The 20,517-nt window shown below is 53.9% G+C and overlaps 2 protein-coding genes across 2 annotated transcripts; one reads left to right on the top strand and one right to left on the bottom strand.

Moving 5' to 3' along the window:
• Nucleotides 1–2,427: 2,427 nt before the first annotated feature.
• Nucleotides 2,428–4,895, bottom strand: LOC138645786 (fibrinogen-like protein 1-like protein). The gene is made up of 2 exons (XM_069735303.1): nucleotides 4,699–4,895; nucleotides 2,428–3,558 (listed from the first exon to the last, which is right to left on the bottom strand). Exons 1-2 carry the CDS (start codon nucleotides 4,871–4,873, stop codon nucleotides 2,909–2,911), a joined length of 825 nt encoding a protein of 274 aa, XP_069591404.1. The 5' UTR covers nucleotides 4,874–4,895; the 3' UTR covers nucleotides 2,428–2,908.
• A 4,393-nt stretch (nucleotides 4,896–9,288) lies between these two features.
• Nucleotides 9,289–14,779, top strand: LOC138645785 (fibrinogen-like protein 1-like protein). The gene is made up of 3 exons (XM_069735302.1): nucleotides 9,289–9,465; nucleotides 11,675–11,853; nucleotides 13,987–14,779. The coding sequence occupies exons 1-3, from the start codon at nucleotides 9,410–9,412 to the stop codon at nucleotides 14,658–14,660; spliced, it is 909 nt and encodes a 302-aa protein (XP_069591403.1). The 5' UTR covers nucleotides 9,289–9,409; the 3' UTR covers nucleotides 14,661–14,779.
• Nucleotides 14,780–20,517: the final 5,738 nt, after the last annotated feature.

Here is a 20,517-nt window from a genome sequence, read left to right as displayed (position 1 = left end):
ATGCATGTGGTCGCAGCAGGCTGTGGGGTGTGGATACGTGTGGTCGCAGCAGGCTGTGTGGTGTGGATGCATGTGGTCGCAGCAGGCTGTGCGGTGTGGATGCGTGTGCTCGCAGCAGGCTGTGCGGTGTGGATGCATGTGGTCGCAGCAGGCTGTGCGGTGTGGATGCATGTGGTCGCAGCAGGCTGTGGGGTGTGGATACGTGTGGTCGCAGCAGGCTGTGCGGTGTGGATGCATGTGGTCGCAGCAGGCTGTGCGGTGTGGATGCATGTGGTCGCAGCAGGCTGTGCGATGTCTATACGTGTGGTCGCAGCAGGCTGTGTGGTGCGGATACGTGTGGTCGCAGCAGGCTGTGTGGTGTGGATGCATGTGGTCGCAGCAGGCTGTGGTGCGGATACGTGTGGTCGCAGCAGGCTGTGTGGTGTGGATGCATGTGGTCGCAGCAGGCTGTGTGGTGTGGATGCATGTGGTCGCAGCAGGCTGTGTGGTGCGGATACATGTGGTCGCAGCAGGCTGTGCGGTGTGGATGCATGTGGTTGCAGCAGGCTGTGCGGTGCGGATACGTGTGCTCGCAGCAGGCTGTGCGGTGTGGATGCATGTGGTTGCAGCAGGCTGTGCGGTGCGGATACGTGTGGTCGCAGCAGGCTGTGTGGTGTGGATGCATGTGGTCGCAGCAGGCTGTGGTGCGGATACGTGTGGTCGCAGCAGGCTGTGCGGTGTTGATACGTGTGGTCGCAGCAGGCTGTGCGGTATGGATACGTGTGCTCGCAGCAGGCTGTGCGGTGTGGATGCATGTGGTCGCAGCAGGCTGTGTGGTGCGGATACGTGTGGTCGCAGCAGGCTGTGTGGTGTGGATGCATGTGGTCGCAGCAGCCTGTGTGGTGTGGATGCATGTGGTCGCAGCAGGCTGTGTGGTGCGGATACATGTGGTCGCAGCAGGCTGTGCGGTGTTGATACGTGTGGTCGCAGCAGGCTGTGCGGTATGGATACGTGTGCTCGCAGCAGGCTGTGCGGTGTGGATGCATGTGGTCGCAGCAGGCTGTGCGGTATGGATACGTGTGCTCGCAGCAGGCTGTGCGGTGTGGATGCATGTGGTCGCAGCAGGCTGTGCGGTATGGATACGTGTGCTCGCAGCAGGCTGTGCGGTGTGGATGCATGTGGTCGCAGCAGGCTGTGCGGTATGGATACGTGTGCTCGCAGCAGGCTGTGCGGTGTGGATGCATGTGCTCGCAGCAGGCTGTGTGGTGTGGATGCATGTGGTTGCAGCAGGCTGTGGTGCGGATACGTGTGGTCACAGCAGGCTGTGCGGTGTTGATACGTGTGGTCGCAGCAGGCTGTGCGGTGTGGATACGTGTGGTCGCAGCAGGCTGTGTGGTGCGGATACGTGTGGTCACAGCAGGCTGTGCGGTGTTGATACGTGTGGTCGCAGCAGGCTGTGTGGTGCGGATACGTGTGGTCGCAGCAGGCTGTGCGGTGTTGATACGTGTGGTCGCAGCAGGCTGTGCGGTGTGGATACGTGTGGTCGCCGCAGGCGGTGCGGTGTGGATACGTGTGCTCGCAGCGTGCGGTGTGGATACGTGTGGTCGCAGTAGGCGGTGCGGTGTGGATATATGTGACGGTAGCATGTCAATCCTGCTCTATCAGGAGGATGGGGATTACGTTTAAAATTGAGGCTAAGTCCATTCCCTGCACCAAGCGTGACCCTGACAGCAAGCGGAGAATCCGGCAAATTATGGATACGTTGCACAGATATTATGTAACACCGCTGGGGTTTCATCTCATCTGCTTAAACAAAAGTGAAAAAAGTCAGAAGCTAATAAGGAAAACATACAATTTCCAACACCTCTGCTTGCTGTCAGGTAATGGAAACTGAATTAAACTCTGGTCCTTTTTACATAGTTAACGGTCTTATTACCGAAAAGTGAAATGCAACCAAATGCACCACACTTATGTTAAATGGCGCAGCCAGGAGGGCGGGTAGTATGGAAGTTCTTAATATGGCGTCATGTTCATAATGTGATGGTTGCAGCCAATCCCTGGCTTCAGTGGTAGTGTTTACTTATATAAAGGGACTATTGTGGCCGGTGATTGGCTGCAGCGTTGATCTGAACATGAGGTCACTGCAGGTTTGGTTTTAAATGCTTTTTTTTGTATCTTTTATGTGTTTTGTGCCCTTGAAGTTGAGTTGAAAGTCGCCTGATGCTTTAAAATCTCGCACGTTAATCTGCACAAAGAAATAACCAAAAAGCACAATGGGTGTAATAATTACATTTCTCCAAAACAACTTTTTGGAAAGTTACAAATGAATTAGTTGAGAACATCTGTAATTCTGGTTGTTCTCCATGCACACGGTGGTGGTGGAAAGCTTAAAAAAATGCAAAATGGAAAAATTAGGCAAAGAAAGAAATGAGAAAATGGCTCAAAAAAGGCACAAATGATGGTGCATCGGTCCCTGGTGCAGAACGCCATCTGGTCAGCGTACGCCGGTGACTCCTCTCACTCGCCTGTCTCTTCTACCAGAACAGTCCGGCCTCCGACTATAATTGAGCCCCCGTGGCTACGATCCATGGCCTCCTCCCCGACAGTGCTGGCAGTGACGTTAGGAGGCCGTCAGTTGTGGCCATGGGGGCACAATTACAAGATCTGTGGCCGGACTGGTAACTGACTATGGCAGTATGGCATAATGGCAGTTTGGCGCAGAGGAGGACCCCTTTCATACATCCCCCCCATGATGGCTGAGTGCCCCCCTTACATCTCCAGCCATGGCCGATCATGGCGGCCGAAGTGATGCTTCCAGACTCCGCTCACGTGCTGCTCTTTATTAATCGGATGATCACACTATTACTGACTGTGCGGATTTTATATACACAGAGGGCATGTAGCGGATTGGGGCTCAGCTGGCGCTGTCTCACACCCGGTGACAATACATGTGGACGGGTTTGATGAGGATCAGCGAGCCCCTGCAGTTATGGTCGCAGAGCGTTTTCCAGTGCAGAAGCCCCTTATTGTTGAGGTGGGCATCGTAGCAGGAGTCGTACCACCAGCCGCCACCGTGCTTATTGGCGCAGTTTGTATTGTAGAGCCGGTCATTGTCGTCATCGTGGGTCGAGAACCTCATGTTGTCGTGTAGGTTTTTGTGGGTCCCCGATGACATGGCGTCCCCGGCGTCTCCCTCGTACGAGCCCAGCCTCAGGCGGTACTTGTCCGCAGCGTTGGTCAGGTAGAAGCTGTCGTAGTCCGCCGTCTTAGTCCTGTTCTCAGAATCCACCAGGAGGAATCGGACTTTGTTCCACTTCTGCTCCGATAACAGATTGATATAGTGATTGCCGAGGTAATGATCCAGCTCGATGTTCCCGAAGCCGTACTCATACCCCGTCCACGGTTCGCTCCAGGTGATGGTTGTGCCCAGGCTGTTCCTTTGGATGACGGTCCAGCCCCCGCAGTCATACATGTAGCACTGGACCACGAGGTAAGGGGAGCCCACCGGCTGGATCACGTAGACCCCGCTCTTCCTGTGCCCCAGGAGGTAGAGGTCATCACAGTCCCTGGTGAAAAAGACTGAAAGAGACCAAAGCTAATGACACCATCAGGACGTTCACAGCTCAGTTATATGGACGTTGTGTGCAGGTGGGTGACCGTGCGTCCAAAGACCCCTCAGGATGCCTGAAGTTACACCCCACGTCTGCAACACCCGGAGGTCAGGGTTCTAGAGGGTCCATCATGGAGAAGAGCTTAGAAGCACCTCAGAGGGCCCCAATGAGCTATAGGGGGCGCTCTATACTGGAGGACGGTGGGAATTGCTCCATTGCTATCACCTATGTAGGAGAAGCCAGTAATGGGGCGGGCATCGGACCCTCCTTAGGGTACCATCATATTAATCATTGTCGCCATAAGTCGCTCTCACGTCTATAAACCCAACACAACAATTCTGGAGAAACAACGTGTAGTATTTACTAATGTTATAGGGCCTGTTCTGATTTTCTATGTAAATCTTTGGGGGTAAGATCTCTGCTAGCTGTCAGTTTATAAAAACGAATCGTCCGTGTCCGCTGCCTGAACTCTGCTACTTTCACACTAGCGTTTTTTGCAATACGTCGCAATGCGTCGTTTATGGGAAAAAACGCATCCTGCAAAGTAGTTTGCAGGATGCGTTTTTGCCCCATAGATTAACATTAGCGACGCATTGACACACGTCGCAACCGTCGTACATGTAACGTTTTTTGCTGCCGACGGACCGCTTTTTCCGACCGCGCATGCGCGGCCGGAACTCCGCCCCCACCTCCCCGCACCTTACAATGGGGCAGCGGATGTGCAGGAAAAATGCATCCGCTGCCCCTGTTGTGCGGCGCATTCACCGCTAGCATCGGAACCTCGGCCCGACGCACTGCGACAGGCCGAGTCCGACGCTAGTGTGAAAGTAGCCTTAAGGAGAGAGCTCGCCGGTAACAAACCCTCAGCTGTGAGTAGTATTCGGTTTGGACAGAATCAACGAATGTTCCTCTCACTGTCGGCAATCAGAGATCTTAAAAACAGTGAGGACATAAAAAGGCTGATTCATTAACATGGGGGCTGGTACAGTCCTGGGGGTGATGATCCGGCCCAGCGGTATGTCTGCCTATGATTGATGGAGGACTATTGCCCCGTCTGACTCATGAGGATGTTGGGGGTCCTGACTTGTGAAGATGTTGGGGGTCTTACCTTTCCGCTGTTGTAGCTCTTTGTAGTTGATAATGGCGCCCACATCATCGATCATTTTGATATTCGCAATCAGCCGATTTGCCTTTTGTTTGGGATCATTCGCCTCATCCGTCCAGGAGACGGAGACACCGGACAGCATCAAGCAGCAGCAGGTCCACAGCTTTACCGGCAGCATCCTGGCACTGGGACGTCCGGGCCCAAACACTCAGACATGTACAACTAAAGCCTTTTATATCTGGTGAATAAGGGGCCGTCATCAACTTTACTGTTCGAGTCTCCAGCTGTAATGTGGGACCCAACCAGGAATAAAAGTCCTGTAACGCCAGAACAAATAATAAAATATCCCTGTGTGGGCGCCAGGGCCGCTCCGGGATCAGACCTGTGCGGATCCGCAGATCGGACGTGGCTGATGGGTGGGTGCCGTATCTGACACCTGTCGGGTGGGGGGACATTTATTATCTGAGGAGCTGGTAAAAGTTTATTGGTTCATTATACAGATTTACAAGACATTTGGCCTCATCCATCTGCTGCTGACACCAAAGAGCTAAAGAACAATGAAGTATTTCCCTAAACTACGAGTCATCTCCTTCCCCTACCTGCTGCCCCCTCATCATCATCCCCAATGCTGTCCCTTACCTGCTGCCCCTTCATCATCATCCCCAATGCTGACCCTTACCTGCTGCCCATTCATCATCCCCAGTGCTGACCCCTACCTGCTGCCCCTTCATCCCCAATGCTGACCCCAACCTGCTGCCCCTTCATCATCATCCACAATGCTGACCCCTACCTGCTGCCCCATAATCATCATCCCCAATGCTGACCCCTACCTGCTGCCCCTTCATTATCCCCAGTGCTGACCCATTCCTGCTGCCCCTTCATCATCGTCCCCAATGCTGACCCCTACCTGCTGCCCCTTCATCATTCCTAATGCTGACCCCTACCTGCTGCCCCTTCATCATCATTCCTAATGCTGACCCCTACCTGCTGCCCCTTCATCATTCCTAATGCTGACCCTTACCTGCTTGCCCCTTCATCATCCCCAGTGCTGACCCCTACCTGCTGCCCCTTAATCATCATCCCCAAAGCTGACCCCTACCTGCGGCTCTGTCATAATCATCCCCATTGCTGACCCCTTTCTGCTGCCCCTTAATCATCATCCACAATGCTGACCCCTACCTGCTGCCCCATAATCATCATCCCCAATGCTGACCCCTACCTGCTGCCCCTTCATTATCCCCAGTGCTGACCCATTCCTGCTGCCCCTTCATCATCGTCCCCAATGCTGACCCCTACCTGCTGCCCCTTCATCATTCCTAATGCTGACCCCTACCTGCTGCCCCTTCATCATCATTCCTAATGCTGACCCCTACCTGCTGCCCCTTCATCATTCCTAATGCTGACCCTTACCTGCTTGCCCCTTCATCATCCCCAGTGCTGACCCCTACCTGCTGCCCCTTAATCATCATCCCCAAAGCTGACCCCCTACCTGCGGCTCTGTCATAATCATCCCCATTGCTGACCCCTTTCTGCTGCCCCTTAATCATCATCCACAATGCTGACCCCTACCTGCTGCCCCATAATCATCATCCCCAATGCTGACCCCTACCTGCTGCCCCTTCATTATCCCCAGTGCTGACCCATTCCTGCTGCCCCTTCATCATCGTCCCCAATGCTGACCCCTACCTGCTGCCCCTTCATCATTCCTAATGCTGACCCCTACCTGCTGCCCCTTCATCATCATTCCTAATGCTGACCCCTACCTGCTGCCCCTTCATCATTCCTAATGCTGACCCTTACCTGCTTGCCCCTTCATCATCCCCAGTGCTGACCCCTACCTGCTGCCCCTTAATCATCATCCCCAAAGCTGACCCCTACCTGCGGCTCTGTCATAATCATCCCCATTGCTGACCCCTTTCTGCTGCCCCTTAATCATCATCCACAATGCTGACCCCTACCTGCTGCCCCTTCATCATTCCTAATGCTGACCCCTACCTGCTGCCCCTTCATCATCATTCCTAATGCTGACCCCTACCTGCTGCCCCTTCATCATTCCTAATGCTGACCCTTACCTGCTTGCCCCTTCATCATCCCCAGTGCTGACCCCTACCTGCTGCCCCTTAATCATCATCCCCAAAGCTGACCCCTACCTGCTGCCCCTTCATCATCCGCAGTGCTGACCCCTACCTGCTGCCCCCTCATCATCATCCACAATGCTGACCCCTACCTGCCGCCCCTTAATCATCATCCCCAATGCTGACCCCAACCTGCTGCCCCTTCATCTTTAATGCTGACCCCTACTGCTGCCCCTTCATCATCCACAATGCTGACCCCTACCTGCTGCTCCGTCATAATCATCCCCAGTGCTGACCCCTACCTGCTGCCCCTTAATCATCATCCCCAGTGCTGACCCCTACCTGCTGCCCCTTAATCATCATCCACAATGCTGACCCCTACCTGCTGTTCCGTCATAATCATTCCCAGTGCTGACTCCTACCTGCTGCCCCTTCATCATCCCCAATGCTGACCCCTACCTGCTGCCTCTTAATCATCATCCACAATGCTGACTCCTACCTGCTGTTCCATCATAATTATCCCCAGTGCTGACCCCTACCTGCTGCCCCTTCATCATCCCCAATGCTGACCCCAACCTGCTGCCCCTTCATCATCATCCACAATGCTGACCCCTACCTGCTGCCCCATAATCATCATCCCCAATGCTGACCCCTACCTGCTGCCCCATAATCATCCCCAAAGCTGACCACTACCTGCTGCCCCTTCATCATCTCCAGTGCTGACCCCTACCTGCTGCCCCTTCATCATCATCCCCAATGCTAACCACTACCTGCTGCCCCTTCATCATCATCCCCAGTGCTGACCACTACCTGCTGCCCCTTCATCATCATCCCCAATGCTGACCCCTACCTGCTGCCCCTTCATCATCATCCCCAATGCTGACCCCTACCTGCTGCCCCTTCATCATCATCATCCCCAATGCTGACCCCTACCTGCTGCCCCTTCATCATCATCATCATCCCCACTGCTGACTCCTACCTTCTTCCCCTTCATCATCATCCCCAATGCTGACCCCTACCTGCTGCCTATCTCAGTAACTTCAGCTGTCAGACGCCAGAGTCTGAGGAAGCATAAAATGTGTCTGCTGTTTCATCAGAGGCTCAGACACTTGTTCTGTTTCTTTTCCATACTTTACACTGCAGTTTTGCTCTGTGACATGGAACTTAGCTGCATTATCTATTGGAGTCTCAGTTTGAATCTGTCTTTTGTATAGTTGGAGGTAAAACCTTCTATTCTGTTGCACCCTAATGCTTTACACTGCAGCTCTGCTCTGTAATGCTCACCCATGTTACGTCCAGTGACTCCAGCTTAGCTGCATTATTGGCTGGAGTCTCTGCTGCCTGGAATTAATCTGTTTCACCAGTTGCTCAGACTACTGGTCGCCCCGCACTTCTATACTTTACACTGCAGCTCTGCTGATGCAGATTGGTGTCTGAGTAGACGGGCGCCTGCAGACAAGCGAATGAAAAATCGTCTTCAGAAAACTGGGACCACTATTTTCCTAATTTCATCAGATTGGTATCCATGTGTCTGTTTTTTATATCTGTGCGTGATCCATGTGTCCGTTTTTTACGTCTGTGCTCGATCCATGTGTCCATTTTTTACGTCTGTGCGTGATCCATGTGTCTGTTTTTTATATCTGTGTGTGATCCATGTGTCCGTTTTTTATATCTGTGCGTGATCCATGTGTCCGTTTTTTACGTCTGTGCTCGATCCATGTGTCCATTTTTTTACGTCTGTGCGTGATACATGTGTCCGTTTTTTACGTATGTGCGCGATCCATGCGTCCGTTTTTTATATCTGTGCGTGATACATGTGTCCGTTTTTTACGTCTGTGCTCGATCCATGTGTCCATTTTTTTTACGTCTGTACGTGATCTGTGTCCATTTTTTTACATCTGTGCATGATACATGTGTCCGTTTTTTCATCTGTGTGCGATCCGTGTCTGTTGTTTACGTCTGTGCTCGATCCATGTGTCCGTTTTTTATATCTGTGTGTGATCCATGTGTCCGGTTTTTATATCTGCGTGTGATCCGTGTGTCCGTTTTTTCGTCTGTGTGCGATCTGTGTCTGTTGTTTACGTCTGTGCACGATCCATGTGTCCGTTTTTTACGTCTGTGCCGATCCATTTTCGTACTACATTACAACTTGCACTTGATGTTTCCTTGGTGCACAGACAGCAGGGCCCCTGTGCAGAATAATATATGACAGACAGCCCATAATGCACAATCCCACCTGCTTTGGAGGTGCTAGTGGCCCCTTTACCCTTTGGGCCCCGTGTGGCTGCACAGATTGCACCGATAGTAAGTCCGCCTGTGTTGTGGGGGATGGGGCACACGTTCTGAATTGCTACTTTGTATCAGTTTCTTATAAGATGCCAGGGGTGCAGATATTTCAGGGTTTTCGGGGCTTGAACATCCCCTTATTCTGGACAGATCTGAAAAGGTTAACTAGTCTTCCCGATGATCTGACGAGGAGGAAGCCGCTTCCTTTATTGCCAGTGCCCGCTTTATGATGCCAGCTGGAGTCCGGTCGCCCGGGCACGTGGGGAGAATTTGATATATTTCATTTATCATAAACTCTGCTCACAAACATCTCCGGGATTTTACTGACCTATAAAATATCCCAGGAGCTTCATATGAGCGCAGTGCGGCCCCGGAGACGCTGCGAGGAGCAGGTGCCTGTGGTCCCAATGTAAGTGCCCCCCAGGGAGGAGATCCATGGGCATTGGTGGGGTAGATGTACGATATATGGCAATGTGGCCCGGTGAGCTGCGGACAGACGTCTGGGCCACATTTAGGAATTAGAACTTTTTAAAAACTCGTAAACTCAGTAGAACTGGAGAAAAGTTAATCGTGCGGCAAATAGCAGCAACAAACAACGCCGACTTCAAAAATTCTCCAGGAGCGAAAATGCTGTTTTTCCCCTATGGTTTTCTGCAAACACCAATCTGCTCTGATTATTGCGGTTTTATTTATTAACACATTTTTAGTGAAGATTTCATTCATAATTTTTAAGTGCAAAAATATTGAAGTTTCAAACATAATAACACAAATGTTGTAGGACAAAACTGCGCGGGTAAGGGGGGTCTAGAAACGTAGTGGTCAGGGTCTAGAAACGCAGTGGTCAGGGTCTAGAAACGCACAGTGGTCGGGGTCTAGAAACGCACCGTGGTCGGGGTCTAGAAACGCACAGTGGTCGGGGTCTAGAAACGCACAGTGGTCGGGGTCTAGAAACGCACCGTGGTCGGGGTCTAGAAACGCAGTGGTCAGGGTCTAGAAACGCAGTGGTCAGGGTCTAGAAACGCAGTGGTCGGGGTCTAGAAACGCAGTGGTCAGGGTCTAGAAACGCACAGTGGTCGGGGTCTAGAAACGCACCGTGGTCGGGGTCTAGAAACGCAGTGGTCAGGGTCTAGAAACGCAGTGGTCAGGGTCTAGAAACGCAGTGGTCAGGGTCTAGAAACGCAGTGGTCAGGGTCTAGAAACGCAGTGGTCAGGGTCTAGAAACGCACAGCGGTCGGGGTCTAGAAACGCACAGCGGTCGGGGTCTAGAAACGCACCGTGGTCGGGGTCTAGAAACGCACCATGGTCGGGGTCTAGAAACGCACCATGGTCGGGGTCTAGAAACGCACAGCGGTCGGGGGTCTAGAAACGTAGTGGTCGGGGTCTAGAATCACGCAGTGGTCGGGGTCTAGAAACGCACAGTGGTCGGGGTCTAGAAACACACCATGATCGGGGTCTAGAAACGCACAGTGGTCGGGGTCTAGAAACACACCATGATCGGGGTCTACAAACGCACAGTGGTCGGGGTCTAGAAACACACCATGATCGGGGTCTAGAAACACACAGTGGTCGGGGTCTAGAAACGCACCATGATCGGAGTCTAGAAAAGCACAGTGCTCGGAGTCTAGAAATGCACAGTGGTCGGGGTCTAGAAACGCACCGTGGTCGGGGTCTAGAAACGCACCGTGGTCGGGGTCTAGAAACGCACCGTGGTCGGGGTCTAGAAACGCACCGTGGTCGGGGTCTAGAAACGCACCGTGGTCGGGGTCTAGAAACGCACCGTGGTCGGGGTCTAGAAACGCACCGTGGTCGGGGTCTAGAAACGCACCGTGGTCGGGGTCTAGAAACGCACCGTGGTCGGGGTCTAGAAACGCACCGTGGTCGGGGTCTAGAAACGCACCGTGGTCGGGGTCTAGAAACGCACAGTGGTCGGGGTCTAGAAACGCACAGTGGTCGGGGTCTAGAAACGCACAGTGGTCGGGGTCTAGAAACGCACAGTGGTCGGGGTCTAGAAACGCACAGTGGTCGGGGTCTAGAAACGCACAGTGGTCGGAGTCTAGAAACGCACCGTGGTCGGGGTCTAGAAACGCACAGTGGTCAGGGTCTAGAAACGCACCGTGGTCGGGGTCTAGAAACGCACAGTGGTCGGAGTCTAGAAACGCACAGTGGTCAGGGTCTAGAAACGCACCGTGGTCGGGGTCTAGAAACGCACAGTGGTCAGGGTCTAGAAACGCACCGTGGTCGGGGTCTAGAAACGCACAGTGGTCGGAGTCTAGAAACGCACAGTGGTCAGGGTCTAGAAACGCACCGTGGTCGGGGTCTAGAAACGCACCGTGGTCGGGGTCTAGAAACAGACTATCATAGCTTACAGCTGGGCGTTTGCTACAGTTGTATCCACTTTCGGCAATGCTCTGTGAGCTCCACTCCAAGCTGCTCCATTTCACCACCATGGATACATTGTAACACTCTATTAGCACAGGGCCAGTTGTGCTGCACATTATCCACACTGGATATAATTGTAGCAAACCCTCAGCTGTTGTAGTCATTGGGTCTGGATAGGTTTTCAGCCTCTGGGTGTGAACAAGGATGTTCCAATGATTCCCTGTTTTGTGTTTCCTCAGGATGACTCCTCGGTGGCCCTTTGTCCTGTGCGTCCTCTTCACCTGGACCCTTGTGAGATGTGAAGCTTTCACCTTCGTGTCCCGGGCAGATTTATATTCCCAGCTCGCTAACAGACACGTGCTGAGCCACGCACAGCTGCAGCAGCTGCACAATGTGCCGGCGGCCGGGGTGTTCCGAGGTGAGTCCCATCCTGTCGCCATTGACAGTAGGGCCATATACAGGGTGATGGGAGAGCGGTACGTGCCGACACACGGTCCATAACCGGCAGGAATAAATGCTGCAAAGAATTTCTATAGAAACGACTCGCTGTTCACACGGTCAGGCTTTGGAGCTTCTTTTCACCACCTCAGATTTCCAAGACGTTAAATGGTTAAAGACGTGACCGGTCCGCTCTTCAGGCGTCTTCTGCTTGGACCCAGTTTATATTATACGTAAAGTAAAAAAATGCCGGAAAATGCAAAAAGCGAAAAAGAAGACGATAAAGAGGCGGCGGCGGCATGTCTTAAGGGGTGTGTGCACTTCTAAAACACTTACCCTCAGGCTATGTTCGCATGTGGTGGTTTTTTTTTTGCAGTAAAACCTACTTTCTTGAGAGTAAAAAGAAGCTGCAGAAAAAAGCAGGTTTTGCTTCGTTTTTCTTGCATTTTTTTTTTGCTGAATTTTTGTGCATTTTTTGCTGCATTTTTGCCATGCTACATTTGTCTATCCTGCATGCTGATAAAGTTTAGTGAAAAAAAAATCATCTTCTACTTCAAAAAACGCAGCAAAACCTGATCCACCTTTTTCACCATCCATCACTTTCAATGCAAAGCACAAAACCCCAACGTGCTGGAGATTCCTGAAATCTCAGACTTTGCTGTACTGTAAAAACCAGCTGAAAAGTTGCAGAGAAACATTTGCGCTGCTTCCAAACGCTGCGTTCTACATTACAAGCTCAGTGGATGGGACGTGTAGGAATCTCCGGCCCGCTGTGCTTGTGTTTTGCGCTGCGTACACCCCCCCGCGGGGCGGACTACAAGCCGCAGCATTTCTGTAGAGTCCCCCAGAGCCGTTCATTACATGCGGTGACGCCGCGCAGGTCACTAAGAACATGCAGAATTAACTGCGCGATTAGAAAGCGCAAAGACGCTGCGTCCAAGACACTGCTTCTCCTGATCGCGGGCACGCAGCCTTATGTGGACTGATTGTGTCTGATGCTCCAGTCACCTCCAAAGCTGCAGTCACCAACTTGACAGCATGATGTAACAGCTCCGCTCTGACCACACAACTGTCCACTGAGCTCCCACTGCATCTAGGAGCAGCTGGAAAAGCTGCTGCGCACAATACAAATGGTGTTTTTAGTTATTTTTTTGCATTTTTCACTTATTCATTTTTAAAGGGTTAAAAGCTCTGCAATACATGCGGACTGAAAATACACATGGAAAAAAACGCAGTGTGTGTACATGAGTTCAGAAATGCCACTATTATTACGGTGATTCTGCAGAGCGATGACTATTTACTGACCACATAGAATGCGTGAAAACCGCCATGTGTGAACACTCCCCGAGGCCGCGCTGGCACGTCCCGGCACTGTCCGTTTTCTTCTCGGACCCACAGGGCTTCATGGATTCATACACACATCGGCTCCGTGAGACTCGCAGCTCGTCCTGGTCTCATCCATTTTGCTGTTCAGACTTGGCCATTAAAGTCTATGGCGATCCACATAAATGACGCACTGAAGACGCGTCGTGCTCTGGGGAGAAAGAACGGAAACAACAAGGACGAAAAACGGATTCATTGCCTTTGGGCTGGAGCGAGTACAAGCTGCTTGTTTTCCTCCAGTTTTCTCGTCCGGCTCAGTCCTGTGCGCTGCAATCAGGTGACAGGTCGGACTGCACTCGCCCCAGTGTTTCTCTAATCGGCCATTATTCGGCAGCACGCACCCATGTAAGTCTATGGATCCGTGTGATATCACCTCAGTGCAGTGCAATGGCCGCCGGCGATGGAGACATGACCTTGTCTCCTCCGATCCTGTCACGTGAGATAACGGAGCGCGGACGCTCGCAGCGGAGCCGGGGGTCATCACCTCTCTCATCCCGTGCCATACACTCATAGGACCCCGGCCTATCTGTCAATATCGCATGCTGGGCGGGTGGTCCGTACGAGGGGCGATCCTCGGTTTCTGCACATATAGACCCATTTTTCACGGTCACCGCTCGAATTGAAAACATGGCGGTGTGACCGTAGCCTCACGTGGTTGTGTGAATGGAGCATAAAGTGACTGATTTTTGTGTATTTAACCCTTTATAACTTATCTTTAATCTTTTTTTAGAACTTGTGGCCAAAGATTGCAGAGCGGCTTATCTGAACATGAGAAGGACCAGTGGGCTGTATGTGCTGTGGCCTAAGGCCTCCCCTCCAATGGTGGCGTACTGTGACCTGAGTCCGGAGGGGGCTGGCTGGACCTTCCTGCAGAGGAACTCACTGCAGGACTCCATGTCTTTTGGGTCTCATAACTGGGGCCAGTACAGAAATGGCTTTGGTGATCTGACTGGGGACCACTGGTTGGGCAATGACCTGATCCACCACCTTACCAAGCACAGCCCCTTCACGGTCAGGATCCTGCTGGTCGACGGTCAGGGTAACAAATATCATGCAGACTATTCTAGCTTCAGGGTGGACAGTGAGGGGAACGACTACAGCCTGAGGTTGGGGGACTACTCTGGGACCGCGGGGGACGCCATGACCACCATGAATGAGACGGGGACCCATGACAACATGAAGTTCTCCACCACAGACAGAGACCACGACCGCTGGAGCAAGAACTGCGCAGAGGCCTATGGAGGAGGGTGGTGGTTCGACAGCTGCCACTCCGCTCTGCTCAATACTGACGGCGCCATATACTGGGGGGGTCTGTGTGACAAGAGCCGGAGCAGGAAGAACTGCTCCCCCGAACCGCTGCCCGGAGCAGGGGAGTACTACCCCAATCACTACAGCCAGAACTAAATAAATCTGCCCCCACGTATGAGCCCCCACGGCAGAAATGTCGCCCCGGATCTCCCCTGATTCCATGTGATCACAGCAATGTAACAATAAATCGGCAGTTTCACAATGTCGCCATCGGCCGCTCTGGTTTTCTTAGTGCGGCTTCCTGGTAGGAGAAGTTATAGAAATGTCAAATATACTTTGTTTTAATTTCTTATCATCTGGAAGATCTCAGCTCACTGAGGACAGTGTCTGCTGTATGCCCAGTCCTGCTCACAGCAGAGGGGCTGCTACAATTACATCCATTCCTCAGATACTCTGAAAGGCCGTCTTCACACATCCATGTAAGACACGAATGTGAAAAAACGATGCCGTGTCACCAGCGTCTCCCATCTGTGTCTCCCACCAGTGTTTCCTACCAGCGTCTCCCACCAGCGTCTCCCATCTGTGTCTCCCACCAGCGTCTCCCACCAGTGTCTCCCATCTGTGTCTCCCACCACTGTTTCCTACCAGCGTCTCCCACCAGTGTCTCCCATCTGTGTCTCCCACCAGTGTTTCCTACCAGCGTCTCCCATCTGTGTCTCCCATCTGTGTCTCCCACCAGTGTTTCCTACCAGCGTCTCCCACCAGCGTCTCCCACCAGCGTCTCCCATCTGTGTCTCCCACCAGTGTTTCCTACCAGCGTCTCCCATCTGTGTCTCCCATCTGTGTCTCCCACCAGTGTTTCCTACCAGCGTCTCCCACCAGCGTCTCCCACCAGCGTCTCCCATCTGTGTCTCCCACCAGTGTTTCCTACCAGCGTCTCCCACCAGTGTCTCCCACCACTGTTTCCTACCAGCGTCTCCCACCAGCGTCTCCCATCTGTGTCTCCCACCAGTGTTTCCTACCAGCGTCTCCCACCAGTGTCTCCCACCAGTGTTTCCTACCAGTGTTTCCTACCAGCGTCTCCCATCTGTGTCTCCCACCAGTGTCTCCCACCAGTGTTTCCTACCAGCGTCTCCCACCAGTGTCTCCCACCAGTGTCTCCCACCACTGTTTCCTACCAGCGTCTCCCACCAGCGTCTCCCATCTGTGTCTCCCACCAGTGTTTCCTACCAGCGTCTCCCACCAGCGTCTCCCACCAGCGTCTCCCATCTGTGTCTCCCACCAGTGTTTCCTACCAGCGTCTCCCACCACTGTTTCCTACCAGCGTCTCCCACCAGTGTCTCCCATCTGTGTCTCCCACCACTGTTTCCTACCAGCGTCTCCCACCAGCGTCTCCCATCTGTGTCTCCCACCAGTGTTTCCTACCAGCGTCTCCCACCAGTGTCTCCCATCTGTGTCTCCCACCAGTGTTTCCTACCAGCGTCTCCCACCAGTGTCTCCCATCTGTGTCTCCCACCAGTGTTTCCTACCAGCGTCTCCCACCAGTGTCTCCCATCTGTGTCTCCCACCACTGTTTCCTACCAGCGTCTCCCACCAGTGTCTCCCATCTGTGTCTCCCACCAGTGTTTCCTACCAGCGTCTCCCACCAGCGTCTCCCATCTGTGTCTCCCACCAGTGTTTCCTACCAGCGTCTCCCACCAGTGTCTCCCATCTGTGTCTCCCACCAGTGTTTCCTACCAGCGTCTCCCACCAGCGTCTCCCACCAGCGTCTCCCATCTGTGTCTCCCACCAGTGTTTCCTACCAGCGTCTCCCACCAGTGTCTCCCATCTGTGTCTCCCACCCGTGTTTCCCACCTGTCTGTCACCGGTGTTTTTCAGTATGGATAAAAAAAAAAACCAAAATAACAAAGCTTCTCCTATACTTTCCAATGTTGAATGTGTGCAGCTCATGGATCGTACACGGATGTCGCCCCCGTGCTGTGCGTGTTTTACATGGACCCATAGACTTGTATTGGCCCTTGTCAGTAAGGCTGCCATCACACGTTCAGTATGTGGTCAGTATTTTACATCAGTATTTGTAGCCAAAACCAGGAGTGGAACAATTAGAGGAAAAGTATAATAGAAACATATTCACCACTTCTGCATTTATCACCCACTCCTGGTTTTGGCTACAAATACTGATGAAAAATCCTGACCAAATACTGATCGTGTGACCGCAGCCTAAGGCTGCTGGAAAAAATGGACGTATCCATGTGGTTCGCACAGACATAAGAAGGTCACCATAGGTTATAATGGGTACGTGAGGCATCTATGAAAAAAATAAATACTGGAAACACGGACATGTGACGGGGACTAACAAACTGTCCAGACAGGAGGGAGATGTCAGGACTGTCACCCAAGAGGTGGGGTCTGTGCAGGGGCCCAAGAGGTGGGGTCTGTGCAGGGGCCCAAGAGGTGGGGTCTGTGCAGGGGCCCAAGAGGTGGGGTCTGTGCAGGGGCCCAAGAGGTGGGGTCTGTGCAGGGGCCCAAGAGGTGGGGTCTGTGCAGGGGCCCAAGAGGTGGGGTCTGTGCAGGGGCCCAAGAGTTGGGGTCTGTGCAGGGACCCAAGAGGTGGGGTCTGTGCAGGGGCCCAAGAGGTGGGGTCTGTGCAGGGGCCCAAGAGGTGGGGTCTGTGCAGGGGCCCAAGAGTTGGGGTCTGTGCAGGGGCCCAAGAGGTGGGGTCTGTGCAGGGGCCCAAGAGGTGGGGTCTGTGCAGGGACCCAAGAGGTGGGGTCTGTGCAGGGGCCCAAGAGGTGGGGTCTGTGCAGGGGCCCAAGAGGTGGGGTCTGTGCAGGGACCCAAGAGGTGGGGTCTGTGCAGGGGCCCAAGAGGTGGGGTCTGTGCAGGGGCCCAAGAGGTGGGGTCTGTGCAGGGGCCCAAGAGGTGGGGTCTGTGCAGGGGCCCAAGAGGTGGGGTCTGTGCAGGGGCCCAAGAGGTGGGGTCTGTGCAGGGGCCCAAGAGGTGGGGTCTGTGCAGGGGCCCAAGAGGTGGGGTCTGTGCAGGGGCCCAAGAGGTGGGGTCTGTGCAGGGGCCCAAGAGGTGGGGTCTGTGCAGGAGGGGACATAGCATCGGTGCACAGGGGCCCAAGAGGTGAGGGGCCACGTCCGCCTCCCAATTAGTAAGCAGCTTCTGTCACATACACATTATTGAGCTGCACAGGGCCCAAATATTGTTTTGCTCAGGGGCCCTTCTGTGTCCGCCGCTGGGTCTTTGGAGATAATCCATGACAATGTGGCGGCCCCAGTGCAGGATTGCCAGAAGTCCCTGGTTTTGAGACCCCGCGCTGTAGATCACGTTCTCAGTGGTGCTAAGATTGGGGCCCGTTCAGACGCCCCCTTCGTTCTGGGACCACCACTACGGCCCAGTTCAGATGTTCATGTATCAGATCATATCTCACCCCCGTAAAGGGTTCATTCAGAATAAGACAAACAAGGCTGCTTTCTCCTAAGCACAGCGCCACCACTGTCCACAGGTCATGTGTGGCATTACACCTGCGGCACAACCATGGACAATAAGTGGTGCTGACGTCCCCCTATACAGTGTGGGTCATTTCTGCCTCTTCATTTATCGGCATTTCAATCTTAACCCTTACACCACCAGTTGCTCTATAGAGTGCAGCAGTGGCGGGGTTAACACGGCAGCCGGTAAGGCCGGATTCCATCACTCGGACGCCTCGCCCGGGGCGGCAATGTCCTATAACACACATTAATCTGCTATATTTAGAGACGTCATCTCCACAGCTCAGCAAGAAATATTAACGTCGCCTCGGGGTCTCGTATATGAAGGACGTTCAGGAAAATCTTCAGATGACAGAAAGGTAACGCTCAATATCGGACCTGAGACGCTCCGCTTCGTCTCCAATGGACTGTTGTGGTTCACTATGAGAACACACAGAGCCGCCTCTCCTCCTGTCTGGGTCAGACATCGCTGCAGTTCTGTTCAGGAATCAGCAGGCTCTGGATGAACAGAACTATAGACCCTTCCCAGGTAGAGGAAGATGCCGCACATGGAACTATGGCCGGGATCACACATGCAAGAAATACGTCCGAGTCTCGTATGGTAAGGCTGCCATCACACTATCAGTATTTGGTCAGTATTTTACATCAGTATTTGTAGCCAAAACCAGGAGTGGAACAATGAGAGGAAAAGTATAATAGAAACACATGCATCACTTCTGTATTATCACCCACTCCTGGTTTTGGCTACAAATACTGATGTAAAATACTGACCAAATACTGCTAGTGGACGGCAGCCTCATACCCGGCATTGCCGCCGTCTCTCTGGAGCGGACGTGAGGCAGCATACCAATACATGGGAGACGGCGGCAATGCCGGGTATTACCATGCGAGACTCGGACGTATTTCTCGCATGTGTGATCCCGGCCTCTGGCAGAATATGCTGCTGGTTGTCATGCTGTGACGCTATCAGTCTCCGGGTGTAATCATAAAGACAAGATCTTGTATTTTGGGGCCTTAACTACTAACCATTCTCTGCTTGCTGTCAGTGAATTAGAACATCAAGAAATTGAAGCTCTTAGGCCACGTTCCCACGATGAGTTTTTTATGCTGTGTACTTTTTACACCTCATGGCAGCAACACCAGAGCCCTGGGAGCCTCCTCCGACCTGCCAGCATCCATGACACCTCATAGCCCATGGCCGCCACACCAGAGCCCTGGGAGCCTCCTCCGACCTGCCGGCATCCATGACATGTCATAGCCCATGGCCGCCACATCAGAGCCCTGGGAGCCTCCTCCGACCTGCCGGCATCCATGACACCTCATAGCCCATGGCCGCCACACCAGAGCCCTGGGAGCCTCCTCCGACCTGCCGGCATCCATGACATGTCATAGCCCATGGCCGCCACATCAGAGCCCTGGGAGCCTCCTCCGACCTGCCGGCATCCATGACACCTCATAGCCCATGGCCGCCACACCAGAGCCCTGAGAGCCTCCTCCACCCTGACAGCATCCATGACACCTCATAGCCCATGGCCGCCACACCAGAGCCCTGAGAGCCTCCTCCACCCTGACAGCATCCATGACACCTCATAGCCCATGGCCGCCACACCAGAGCCCTGGGAGCCTCCTCCGACCTGCCGGGATCCATGACACCTCATAGCCCATGGCCGCCACACCAGAGCCCTGGGAGCCTCCTCCGACCTGCCGGCATCCATGACACCTCATAGCCCATGGCCGCCACATCAGAGCCCTGGGAGCCTCCTCCGACCTGCCGGCATCCATGACACCTCATAGCCCATGGCCGCCACACCAGAGCCCTGGGAGCCTCCTCCGACCTGCCGGCATCCATGACACCTCATAGCCCATGGCCGCCACACCAGAGCCCTGGGAGCCTCCTCCGACCTGCCGGCATCCATGACACCTCATAGCCCATGGCCGCCACACCAGAGCCCTGGGAGCCTCCTCCGACCTGCCGGCATCCATGACACCTCATAGCCCATGGCCGCCACATCAGAGCCCTGGGAGCCTCCTCCGACCTGCCGGCATCCATGACACCTCATAGCCCATGGCCGCCACACCAGAGCCCTGGGAGCCTCCTCCGACCTGCCGGCATCCATGGCACCTCATAGCCCATGGCCGCCACACCAGAGCCCTGGGAGCCTCCTCCACCCTGCCGGCATCCATGACACCTCATAGCCCATGGCCGCCACACCAGAGCCCTGGGAGCCTCCTCCGACCTGCCAGCATCCATGACACCTCATAGCCCATGGCCGCCACACCAGAGCCCTGGGAGCCTCCTCCGACCTGCCGGCATCCATGACACCTCATAGCCCATGGCCGCCACACCAGAGCCCTGGGAGCCTCCTCCGACCTGCCGGCATCCATGACACCTCATAGCCCATGGCCGCCACACCAGAGCCCTGGGAGCCTCCTCCGACCTGCCGGCATCCATGACACCTCATAGCCCATGGCCGCCACACCAGAGCCCTGGGAGCCTCCTCCGACCTGCCAGCATC

The sequence above is a fragment of the Ranitomeya imitator genome, chromosome 7 (genome assembly GCF_032444005.1).
Source record: "Ranitomeya imitator isolate aRanImi1 chromosome 7, aRanImi1.pri, whole genome shotgun sequence".
Classification (NCBI taxonomy): domain Eukaryota; kingdom Metazoa; phylum Chordata; class Amphibia; order Anura; family Dendrobatidae; genus Ranitomeya; species Ranitomeya imitator.
Note: the sequence above shows the minus strand (reverse complement) of the source record. Positions and strands in the feature narration are given on the sequence as shown.